Source organism: Arachis hypogaea, chromosome 9 (assembly GCF_003086295.3).
Source record: "Arachis hypogaea cultivar Tifrunner chromosome 9, arahy.Tifrunner.gnm2.J5K5, whole genome shotgun sequence".
NCBI classification, from domain to species: domain Eukaryota; kingdom Viridiplantae; phylum Streptophyta; class Magnoliopsida; order Fabales; family Fabaceae; genus Arachis; species Arachis hypogaea.
The window spans coordinates 10,560,277-10,573,260 of NC_092044.1; the positions used below are offsets into that span (position 1 = coordinate 10,560,277).

Below are 12,984 nucleotides of genomic sequence, written 5' to 3' on the forward strand. Positions count from 1 at the left end.
GACCATTGGAAGACAATTTCGGTTACTCCTTCTTGGCTTTCGAACAAGTTGGAGAAGTCAGAAGCAAAGTTCCCATTGTGAGGATTAATGGGAAAAAGTGAGACAGTGGGTTGGTGAAGCTCAAGGCTCAAGGTGTTGACCTTGGAAGCAGAACCAAGCAACATGCAAGGAGATAAAAGAAGCTTGCTGCTCATTCAGAAAGCAAGGAGAGAAAACCAGAGTTTGAGAAGTTGAGTTCTGTGAAGTATTCCCTGTGAAGTTCCTCTACTTGGACAATGCTCTCTATCAAAGAAGCATTCTGCCAATACTGAAGAACAAATTCTGAGGTTTGCAAAGCTGGTTTTTCACATAGCTTAGAGGCTGTTGATGAAGTCAATCTCCTTCTTGTTTTACTGATTGTAATGTACTTTTCTAAACTTATCTTTCTGTAATTTCTTGAGAGAAAAGGCAGTGTGAGAAAGCTTGAGAAAAAGCCATGAGTGGAAAAAGGCTGAGAGATACACTTGAGAGAAAACCCTAGAGTTGTTTTCTGATTTCTTTAGGTGTAATTATGTCTTGTATCTTGTACCTGTAAGGTATCCCTTCCTTAGTTGGGTTAGCACTAAGAGGTATAGTTAGGTATTAGCATAGCCAATGTCAAGTTAGGTTAGAACTTGAGTGTGAAAGGATTGGGTCAATCCTGTGTTATTGGTGTATGTAATACTGTTAACTATAGTGAAATTCTTCCATAGTTGTGGAGGAGACTGGATGTAGGTTGCATAGCACAAGGCAACCGAACCAGAATACTTGCTGGTGTTAGCTTTTCTCTTCTCTGCTGTGTTCTGTTTTATGATTTTCATGAGACAAAAATAAATTGTCTCATAAATTTCCGCTGCTCAGATCAAACAGAATCAAAATAGCAAAGGTGTTTCAAAAGGGTAACAACAGCAACTTAAAAGGAAGGCATAGATTCAACCCCCCCTTCTCTAAGCCTACCACAACCTTCAATTTGTATCAGAGCTAAGGTCTCAAGAATCAAGCTTAACCGCTTGGAGCAAAGATCCAATGGCGAACAATCTGGGCACAACCACGGTTGCCTACACCCTCACTGAAGGCCAGTCAAACAACAGGCCACCTTTCTTTAACGGAAAGAACTATTCCTACTGGAAAGAAAGGATAAGGATCTTCATCCAATCCATTGACTACAACTTATGGAAGATCGTTGTGAGTGGTCCCAAGATCCCAACAAAAACAAGTGCTGATGGAGTGGTGACTCCGAAAGAAGAAGCTGAATGGAATGAAGATGACAAAAAAAAGATAGAGCTGAACGCTAAAGCAATCAACCTTCTTCATTGTGCTATCAGCTTTGAAGAGTACCGGAAGATGTCTAGATGCAAGACAGCCAAAGAAATCTGGGAAAAACTCCAGGTTACACATGAAGGCACCAAACAAGTAAAAGAAACGAGGATTGATATGCTGCGAAAATAATACGAGATGTTTAGCATGAAGGATGGAGAAAGCATTGATGAAGCATTTGAGAGATTCTCAATCATAATCAACAACCTTGATGCTATGGGTACAAACTATGCAGAACAAACCTTGGTGAGAAAACTCCTTAGAAGCCTCACAAAAGAGTGGGAAAACACTGCCACTGTCCTAACCGAGAGTAACAACATAAGTCCCATAACCTATGATGAGCTGAGAGGAAAACTCCTTGCCTATGAAGCCACACACACAAACACAGATTCAAAGAAAAAGGGAATATCCCTCAAGTCACAAATAGAATCGAAAGAGAGTGAGTCTAGTGATGGCATTTCAGATGACGAGCTTTTGTTTTTTGCTAGGAGATTTAAAAGGATGCTAAAAAGCAAGGGCAAATACAAGGGTTCAAGTTCAAAGGAGCAAAAGATAGACTTAAGCAAGGTGACGTGTCATCATTGCAAGGAGGCTGGGCACTTCAAGTCAAACTGTCCAAAGCTCAGAAAGGAGGACAAAGGCAAGAAGGAAAGGAAGAGAGTACTCATGGCAGCTTGGTAAGATCTTGAGAATGACTCAAATGAAGAAGAAGAATCTGAAGGAGATGACAAAGACTGCTTCATGGCTGGAAACAACAATCTTGATGAGGTAAACTACTATGATTTGACTATTGAGGATTTGCATGTTATTATTGATGATAAATACATCAAAACTGCTTGATAAATACAATGGGTGCAGATCTGAAAGAGATGTGTTAAGAGCTGAAAATGAATTTTTAAAAGAAAAAGTGAAGGAAACTGAATGTGCTTTAGACCTCATTGAAGAAAACAGATTTCTAAAATCTGAACTTGAAAAATTAAAAGGAAAGCACATTGTCGATCCTTCTCATGAGTTAATTGCTGAAAATAAAAAATTAAGTGATATGATTAAAAGGCTGAATGGTGACTTAGCAAAATTTGCTCAAGGCTCTAGCAACTTGGACAAATTACTTGCAAATCAAAGACCATTGTTTGAAAAATCTGGTTTAGGCTACATAGCCAAGGAAGATGTAGTTTCTAACACTTCCTCTATAAAATTTGTGGCCTCTTCATCAAATACCAAATCCATACCAAACAAATCAGGTATCGGATATGTTTCAACATGTGAAGAAAAATCTGATGAAGAATACACAAATGACGCTAAGCCTTCACCAAGAACTGGTCCAAGTTCAAACCGACCAGGTTTAGGTTATATTTCGAAGAATGAGGCTGCTTTCAAGAAACCAACTTTTTTCAACAAAACCTCATTTTCGAAAGGCAAAAATATTCAAAAAAATTCTGGTGAAAATGCTTTTGCAAAGAGGAATAACTTTATTAAAAATCAGTTTGTCAAAAGAAATGCATCTCCTCCAAGAACCAGAAAATTTCAAAGCTTTAATCATTTCAAGCAATATAACTCACATCAGTTTCAGCAACACACACCAGAAAATCATTGTGTTAATTGCAAGAAATTTGATCACTCATATGCACAATGCTTCATTGAAAAGAGAGTTGTAGGAAATAAAGTATACAATGTTGTTTGTGATTTCAATGCACTTGGGCAACCAAGATGGATTAACTTCAAAGGATCCAAATTAATTTGGATACCTAAGGCTACCTGAAACTCATCATGCAGATTTGCCTAGCATCCAAAAACAAAAAGGACATGTGGTACATGGATAGTGGATGTTCAAGGCACATGACTGGAAGGTCAACCTACTTCATCAAACTAAATAAGTATGATGGAGGTTTTGTGACATTTGGAGATGATGGTAAAGGTAAAATTATTGCTGTTGGAAAAGTAGGTAATGAGCAATCTACTTTCATTGATGATGTACTTTTGGTATGTGGTTTAAAGCACAATCTTTTGAGTATAAGTCAGCTGTGTGATTTAGGATATTTAGTTGTTTTCAAAAGGCTTGAATGCTGTGTAGTTAATGAAAAAACAAATGAAGTGATGTTTGTTGCCAAGCGTTTTAATAATATGTATGGACTTACTCTTGATGAACTAAAAGATCAAAATGTAGGTTGTCTTCACTCTAAAGAATCTGAAAAGTGGTTATGGCACAAGAGATTAGGCCATGCAAGTATGTTTCAAATAAACAAACTTGTTAAGAAAGAATTAGTAAGAGGCCTTCCTTTGATAAAGTTTGACAAAGACATCACTTGTGATGCTTGCCAAATGGGAAAACAAACAAAAAGTTCTTTTAAACCAAAGGAAGACATCTCTACTAAAAGACCACTTGAGTTGCTACACATTGATTTATTTGGTCTAACAAGAACTTAAAGCCTAGGTGGTAAACATTATGGTTTAGTAATAGTGGATGACTACACTAGGTTTGGTTGGGTTTTATTTCTTGCACACAAAAATGAAGCCTTTTCGGTTTTTGAACCTTTTTGCAAGAAAATTCAAAATGAAAAGGATTTGAAAATCTCTTCTATAAGAAGTGATCATGGAACTGAATTTGAAAATAATTTGTTTGAAACCTTTTGTGAGGAATTTGGAATATCTCACAACTTCTCTTGTCCAAGAACACCACAACAAAATGGTGTTGTGGAAAGAAGAAATAGAAGCATACAAGAGATGACAAGAGCTATGCTTTGTGAGAGTAATGTTCCAAAATTCCTTTGGGTTGAAGCGGTCAACACAGCTTGCCACATTTTAAACAGAACAATCATAAGAAAATTTTTGAAGAAAACTCCTTATGAACTTTGGAAAGGCTACCCACCAAACTTAGATTACTTGCACATCTTTGGATGCAAATGTTTTGTTTTAAATAACAAAGAAAATTTGGGAAAATTTGATCCAAAGGCTTATGAGTGCTTGTTTGTAGGATATTCCACTACTAGTAAAGCATATAGGGTTTATCATCAAGATGCTATAATTATTGAAGAGTCCATACATGTTGCATTTTGTGATACTAACTTGGTGCAAAGCATTTTGGAAGATTGTGATGCAGGAAATCAAGCTCAAAAGGAGAATGAAACTACTCAAAATCATGGAAGAGAAAATTCTGGACAAGCTGAACCAGAACCAGCAAATGCTGAAAATTCAAGAGACAATTCCATTTTGTCTCATGAATCTGAAGGAAATCCTGCAGCCAGCAGCACCCAAAATCCCTTGGTGACTGAATCTGTCTCCAAGTCCACCAGACCTCGTGAATGGAGATTCCTGAAGAATTATCCTGAGGAATTTGTCATTGGGGACGTATCTCATGGAGTGCAAACAAGGTCTTCCACTAAAAGGACAAATGAAGGATCAAACATTGCCCTTCTTTCACAAATAGAGCCTCAAAACGTCGAAGAAGCACTAAGTGACCCTTCTTGGGTTAAAGCTATGGAGGATGAGCTCCTTGAGTTTGAAAAGAACCGAGTATGGACTTTGGTTCCAAGGCCAAGTGGAAAGAAAGTGACCGGCACCAAGTGGATTTTTCGGAACAAGTTGGGAGAATATGGTAGCATTGCAAGAAACAAGACAAGGCTAGTGGCTCAAGGATATGACCCAGAAGAAGGAATAGACTTTGATGAATCCTTTGCCCCTGTTGCCTGAATGGAAGCCATAAGACTTCTCTTAGCTTATGCTGCATTTTGTGGTTTTAAATTATACCAAATGGATGTGAAATGTGCATTTTTGAATGGAGTGATAGATAGAGAAGTGTATGTGGAGCAGCCTCCTGGTTTTGAAAATAAAGAGCATTTTGATCATGTTTTCAAACTATCTAAAGCTCTCTATGGTTTAAGACAAGCTCCTAGAGCTTGGTATGAGAGACTTAGCTCTTTTCTTTTGAAAAATGGTTTTCAAATAGGCACCACAGACACAACTTTATTCATCAAGAACTCTAATGATTCTTTTATTCTAGTCCAAATATATGTTGATGACATTATTTTTTGATCAGCAAATGAATCCCTTTGTTCTGAATTTGGAAAACTCATGACAAGTGAATTTGACATGAGTATGATGGGTGAACTTAATTTCTTCCTTGGGCTGCAAATTAAACAAACTGAAAAAGGTATTTTCATTCATCAAGAGAAGTATGTCAAGGAATTAGTTAAGAAATTTGGTATGGAAAATGCCAAACCCATGGGAACTCCTATGCATCCTAATTCTAAATTAGATAAGGGAGAAACTGAGAAAGATGTTGATGAGACTAGGTATAGAGGAATGATTGGCTCTCTTATGTACTTAACTTCCTCTAGACCCGATATTGTGCAAAGTGTTGGATTGTGTTCTAGGTTCCAATCCAAACCAAAAGAGTCACATCTTTCTGCAGTTAAAAGGATCATTAGATATGTTCATGGCACATTCAATTTTGGTCTTTGGTATCCTAAGATTGATGATTTTTCTGTAGTTGGGTATTGTGATGCAGATTTTGCTGGTGATAGAGTTGATAGAAGGAGCACTTCTGGTTTATGTTGCTTCCTTGGGAAGTCCTTGAATGTATGGTCAAGTAAGAAGCAACCAACAGTGGCCCTTTCCACTGCAGAGGCTGAGTATATAGCTGCTTCCTCTTGTTGTTCTCAGCTCTTATGGTTAAAAACACAGCTTGCTGATTACAAATTAAATGCTGAAAATATTCCCCTGCTGTGTGATAATATGAGTGCCATTAATATTTCTAAAAATCCAGTTTTGCACTCTAGGACTAAACATATTGAAGTGAAATTTCACTCAATAAGAGAACATATCCAAAAGGGGGATATTAGTATTCAATTCGTTAAATCAGAGGAGCAATTAGCAGATATTTTTACTAAACCATTAGCTGAGGATAGATTCTGTTTGCTTAGGACTTGTCTAGGAATTTTGAGTTATGACTCCTTGTTTGAAAAGTGCTGATGTTTTTGCTGGAGCTTTTTGTCTCATAAACAGGTATGAGACAATTCTGGGCAGATGATGAATGTTTTCTTCTAGTCAGCGTGTTCTGGGCTTATTGCTAGTGAAAAATCATTCTGGGCCAACCTCAATTCAGATCTTGGTAGTCCTATGTGTCTCATTTGTTCAAACCACATCTGGGCCCAATATGAATGTTACATTCTTATGTTTAAGTGTGTGTTTAAGTTTTCTTAAAATTTTTTGTTTAATGGCCCGAAAAATTTCTTTTGGGCTAACTTAATTTTTGACTTTAGTCCAAAAAGTGTTTCAATTTAATTCTGTTTGCCTTTCAAAATTTAAAATTAATTTCCTGTTTTAATTTAAAAATCAAATAAAATCTTTTCCTTTATGATATCATGTCTTTTCAAGTCTTGTCAAATGGTGATGCAGTTGCATGGTTTTGGAAATTTGCTTTTGGGTACGGTTACCAACATAACTCTCTTCCCTCCATAACTCCTCCTCTATCCCTTCGGTTCTCACCACTACCCCTAACACTCTCTTTCTTCCTAAATCATAACCACAAAATGAGAAAGAAAACCATTGCTCATAAACCTCCTCGTGAAAAGCTGTATAAACTTCCATCCAAACCTTCCACTCGCTCACAAGACAAAACCTTCACTCCATCTCCTTCTCCTCCTACCTCTCCTCCTCGCTGTGACCCCATGGCTCGGACCAAGAACACTTCAAGATTTCCTGCCTCTGCCAAGCCAACGCCACCACCGAAAGTCACACCATCCAAGCCAGGTTCATCGAAACCGAGTTCATCCAAAGGAAAGCGACCTGCAGCACCAGAACCTCCACCTGAGTCCACACAACCAAAATCTAGGTCTGTTCCATCACGTTCTCAAAGAGGTAAAGCTCGAGTTCCTCTCTCATCTGTTAGAGAACCAGAAGTTGATCCTTTTGCTCACAAATCACACTATATGACATCTCACTCAGACTTTAACCCCCATCGTTTCAAATCTGCCATGAACCACGATTTCTATGAGGGAGTTATTAAGTATCGTACTCTATGTCCATATTTTCTGGCTGATTTACCTGATTTGAAAAAGAAAGGTTTTCCTTTTGTTGAAAACTTGAAATTTTTAGACTGGAATCACCTTTTTGACATCAAAAAACCTGTATATCCTCAGTTGGTCAAAGAATTTTATGCGAACATGACTTACCATGAAGGAGGTGTGCATTCTTATGTTAAGGGCAGAGACATTTTTTTAAATAATGAAACTGTCAGTGATGCATTGAAGTATACTGATGTTGGGCCTTGTGCTTACACTTCGGTTAAGTGGGATGAAGGTGTTGGAATTTCTTATTTTGATGCATTGGCTCACATTTGTGAACATGTTTCTTTAATTGATGGCATCACACCCACTCACAAAGCCCTAGGATATGAACGTGCTCAATTACACCGCATTGTCAACCACATTTTGATTCCTCAAAGTGGTTCATATCAAAGGGTTTCTTACACTGACACACTTGTTTTATATGCCCTTATTACAAAAACAGAAATCTCTTTTGCATACTTGATGGCTAGATACATGTTTGATTCTGTTCGAAGTACAAAAGATAAAGCACTTCCTTATGGCATGTTTCTAACTTGCATATTTGAGCATTTTGGTGTTGACTTGACCAATGAGAAATATGAAAATAGACATTCATACCTAAAGGGGGGTGGTTCAGTGAAACAGAACAAAGGACCCACTAGATCTGAAAGAGTCGTCCTAGATGATGAAGATGAGGACTTTGTCCCTGAGGATTCTCCTACTCCTTCCACCGAGGGTACTTCCATTTCCACTGGGAAGAAATCCACTCTGCTGAATGTGGTCAAGGATGTTGCTCAAGAGTTTGTATCTCAATCAAATCACATGATTGCCATGAGCAAGGAACAAAGGAAGTTAGCTAGCAAGCATGAGAACTTTCTGAAGAAATCAAGGGATACGGTGGCTGTGCTCATGACCTTCATTGATAACCTTCACAATGATGAAGACATTGCCACTGATGTTGAAGAGGATGCTGTCTCGGAAGGAAATGGTTCTGATGCCTAGGATTTGTCTCATAAAAATTGCTGCTGCTGCTCCTTCTTTGTCTCATAAACTCTGTTTATTGGGCTACTGTTTGATCTACTTTTCTTGTCTTGGATGACTGTAATAACTTTGAACACTGATGCACTTTTGGTTATTTAGTTGGTTGTTTTGACTGTGCACTAACCTTTCTTGCAGGGTTTATAGTGCTATTTTTGTTGATCTTGCATGTTATCCGCCCTTGATGACAAAAGGGGGAGTAATAGCAATTAAAAGTTGGTTTTTGATTCAGTTGATTGATGCTGATAATTTATTGATGCTACTAATTCTGTTCTAAACTTTGTTTTTGCAAATTGTTTTTGATTTACAATATGCTTTGGCTGTTGTCATGATAAGAAATATTGGGCTGAATATGTGTTGCTAGAATCCCTTAGTCAAGTTACATCTTGAATAGCTCCTTTTAAGCTTAATACAAATAGGAACAAAAAGAAAAAAAGCATAGATTCAGGGGGAGCTACTGTTGAAAAGGAAAGGGGGAGCAACACATTAGCAAGCAACATCATTCAAAGGGAGTCTCTAAAACCTTACTCAAACTCATTTCCTTTTGATTGTTGCTTAAATCATGTTTGTCATCAAGGGGGAGATTGTTGAGTTAAGAAATTAACTAAATTAATTAGTGATGACAAACATTATTTTTGGGCAAAATAAATAATTAGTGTTAAGTGTTAATAAGTATATGTTGCTAATTATTTATTTCATATTGCAGGCCAACCAAATCTCAAGCAGCCCAAATGGTATAAAAATGATATAGCAAGGCTGATGAATAAGAAATCAAGCACAGCCCAAGAGAATCAAAGCCAAAGGATCCAATGGGCCAAACGGGTGGCTTAATGAAAACCGGATCCAAGCCCGTATCCATCCCACAAAGCTTCTCATACAAGATTGAAGCTTTCATTCCCTCTCACTTGCTCTCACCGAAGCAACGTACACTTCTCTAATCAAGTCAAATCATAGCATCAGAAAAGTAAGAAAGAGAAAGAGAGAAAAAGCTTCATCCATAAGCTAGTGATCAAAGAAGCAAGAGAGAGAGAGAGAGTGAAGCTTGAAGCACAGAAGCTAAAACAGTAACTCCAAGCTAAATCAAGCTTAAGAAAGGTAATCCATCTCATCTTGCATGCATCAGATCTTCATCCCTTCTTCCCAACTCTCTGCACTATCCAAAAATGGCATTCAAGGAAAAGTTGATCTCTGTTCTTCACTGCTACAAATCCACGGTCACAAGAGATTCTTGGGGACCAAGTTGCATCTCTATGGTTCAGATTTGGTTGACCATTGGAAGACAATTTCGGTTACTCCTTCTTGGCTTTCGAACAAGTTGGAGAAGTCAGAAGCAAAGTTCCCATTGTGAGGATTAATGGGAAAAAGTGAGACAGTGGGTTGGTGAAGCTCAAGGCTCAAGGTGTTGACCTTGGAAGCAGAACCAAGCAACATGCAAGGAGATAAAAGAAGCTTGCTGCTCATTCAGAAAGCAAGGAGAGAAAACCAGAGTTTGAGAAGTTGAGTTCTGTGAAGTATTCCCTGTGAAGTTCCTCTACTTGGACAATGCTCTCTATCAAAGAAGCATTCTGCCAATACTGAAGAACAAATTCTGAGGTTTGCAAAGCTGGTTTTTCACATAGCTTAGAGGCTGTTGATGAAGTCAATCTCCTTCTTGTTTTACTGATTGTAATGTACTTTTCTAAGCTTATCTTTCTGTAATTTCTTGAGAGAAAAGGCAGTGTGAGAAAGCTTGAGAAAAAGCCATGAGTGAAAAAAGGCTGAGAGATACACTTGAGAGAAAATCCTAGAGTTGTTTTCTGATTTCTTTAGGTGTAATTATGTCTTGTATCTTGTACCTGTAAGGTATCCCTTCCTTAGTTGGGTTAGCACTAAGAGGTATAGTTAGGTATTAGCATAGCCAATGTCAAGTTAGGTTAGAACTTGAGTGTGAAAGGATTGGGTCAATCCTGTGTTATTGGTGTATGTAATACTGTTAACTATAGTGAAATTCTTCCATAGTTGTGGAGGAGACTGGATGTAGGTTGCATAGCACAAGGCAACCGAACCAGGATACTTGCTGGTGTTAGCTTTTCTCTTCTCTGCTGTGTTCTGTTTTATGATTTTCATGAGACAAAAATAAATTGTCTCATAAATTTCCGCTGCTCAGATCAAACAGAATCAAAATAGCAAAGGTGTTTCAAAAGGGTAACAACAGCAACTTAAAAGGAAGGCATAGATTCAACCCCCCCTTCTCTAAGCCTACCACAATCTTCAATCATCCATCACTAATAACACAAAATATTAATTGTGTATGATGACTAGGCCACCGGGCTGAGTTCGGGTGACTCGAGCTATGGCACGGGTCCGACCCGAAATAATGACCAGGTCTATTTTTGAGACCCTTACCCGACCCTAGATCCGGTGAAATCATACCAAATTAGCCCCTAAAAAGTTCAGTGCCGGGTCGGGTCTTCGGATCGGGTCAGGCCATAAACACCCCTAAAAAGCAACATGATCTTGATGGATCCCGCTTTGAATTCAAAGTAGATTACCACAACTATGTCGATAATGGGCATTTGTGTTTGGAAGTGAAGAAGCGGGGAATGTGTGTGGTGAACCAGGATTTGGAGTAACCCAACTCTGGCAGATATTGATTTAATTTGATTGTTTCCCAACTCACAGGTATTCTTTCAACATTTCAATGTCCAATCTTTTCCAACCTTTGACATTCACATCACCAAATTAAACATCATTTTTCTGTTTTATTTTCCCATTCATGTAATAATTTTTCTTCAAGGGCTGTATGTCATTTTGAAATATAAACGATTTATCTATAACTTCTTTATTTTTTCTTTTCTTATCAGCGCTATTTTTCCATTTCAACCAAACACACACTAAGCTTCCAGTGGATTCTATTGGAGTACAACACATGAGGCTTTTCTTCCCATGTTCTATATTTCTGCTATTCTTACTGCTATTGTCACTCTATGCTACTATGTTATTTGAGTATGAAGCTTAAAGTTTGGCTGATATTATATAATCTATGTCCTTGTTGGAGAGAAGAGGATTGAGATATGTTGAGGGTGATTCATAATTAATATGAGTAACTAGAACTCATAAGAGAATAACTTATTAGTGTTCATGCTACCATGTTGCTGAAACGCACTTGGCTTTCTTGGAACATTTGATGTAAATGGTGATATCCATGTTTCAAAATAAAGTTGCATTCTTTATTTACGTGTAGAGATATTTTTAGTGGTTATTGGCTTTTTTTTCTATATTTGCCTCCACTTGATGTTATCAATAAGTTGAGATTCTTGTTTGATTTCTATTTTTTTAAAAAAAAGAGACTGAGAAATGTGAATGTGATACAGTAAACTCCGTGAGGCAATAGAGTATTATATATGTTGTTGCAACTATCAAGTATCCATGGAAAATTAACTTTTTTGGTAGCATTGTTGTATTAGTTATGATTGCTTTGCTTCTAGAAGTATTTGCATATTTGTTAGCCTAATTAATGTAAAGATTTTAATATGCTTCTGTTTTAATTTTACGAATCCTTAAAGCAATAATTTATATATTTGCAGGCTTTCTCTTCAATGACTATTGGAAGCATATAGGGACAATTAGGTCACTCTTTGAGATAAATTTAGCCATCACCGAATATGTAAGTGTCATGTTTATCATAATCTAGCAGCAAGCAATTTTATAATTATGTTTTTGTTTCCTACCAAAAATACTTCATTAACTAATTTTCATTGATTAGGATTTAAGATCAGTCACATTACGTTTGTAAATTCAGCCATCTAGATTTTGCTTTTACGAAGCAGGAAAACCAATGTATACATTAAGGAGAAACTTACCACCATCGAATATTGACAATAGCAAGGTTAGTACAGAAAATAAATATAATACTAACTTGGTAGTATTTTATAACTAAGTATCAAATGTTATATGTATCATTGGCTTAAGTGTGTGTTCAATTGTTTAATTAGACTAAAACATTGTTATTTATCCTTCTACAGATTGTTGACTCAATAGTATCGCATGGATGAATTCCGTGGAAAGACAGAGTGAAAAATAGAATCTTAGGATTGAACTTCTTTTGACTTGAAGCAAACATTTTTTTTAATTTGACTATGCAATTCTTAGCAAGAGATTTACTATATTGATATTTTTATAAAGATATTATTTTGTTTTTCAGTTAATTTTGTTGTTTTTGCCATAAGTTTATATTCAATAAATGAAAAATATTAAGATTTATAATATTAGAAAAATCCAAAAAAGGCCAAAAAATTTATCTTTAAAATTAAACAAAAAAATCAGCATTTTTTAAAAGAATTTTTTTAAAATTTGTATTGAAAATAGCGGCGGCTATATAACCGCCGCAAACAGTTATAAATAAAAAACGTAATAACATTGCGGCAGTTTGTAACTACCGGTAAAAAATGGACTAAATTCTAATACTTGTATATTGTGGTGGTTTAAAACCGTCGCTAAATTAATTGCCGCAAATTACTGATTCTACGGCGGTTATACCAGCGGTTGCTGAAAACCGCCGTAAAACCTAATTTCCGCTCCCATAATC

At 36.8% G+C, this 12,984-nt stretch overlaps 1 protein-coding gene across 3 annotated transcripts; it reads left to right on the forward strand.

Annotated features, from left to right (window-relative positions):
* The first annotated feature begins 6,637 nt into the window (after positions 1 to 6,637).
* Positions 6,638 to 12,599, forward strand: LOC140175273 (uncharacterized). 3 transcript variants are annotated; one of them, XM_072202483.1, is made up of 4 exons: positions 6,638 to 11,078; positions 11,261 to 12,063; positions 12,163 to 12,285; positions 12,422 to 12,599. In XM_072202483.1, the coding sequence occupies exon 1, from the start codon at positions 6,696 to 6,698 to the stop codon at positions 8,379 to 8,381; it is 1,686 nt and encodes a 561-aa protein (XP_072058584.1). In that variant the 5' UTR covers positions 6,638 to 6,695; the 3' UTR covers positions 8,382 to 11,078; positions 11,261 to 12,063; positions 12,163 to 12,285; positions 12,422 to 12,599. The 3 variants fall into 3 exon arrangements, with proteins under 3 accessions (XP_072058584.1, XP_072058583.1, XP_072058585.1); XM_072202482.1 differs by having other exon boundaries at positions 6,638 to 12,063; XM_072202484.1 differs by having other exon boundaries at positions 6,638 to 12,063; positions 12,227 to 12,285.
* The last annotated feature ends 385 nt before the right edge of the window (positions 12,600 to 12,984 follow it).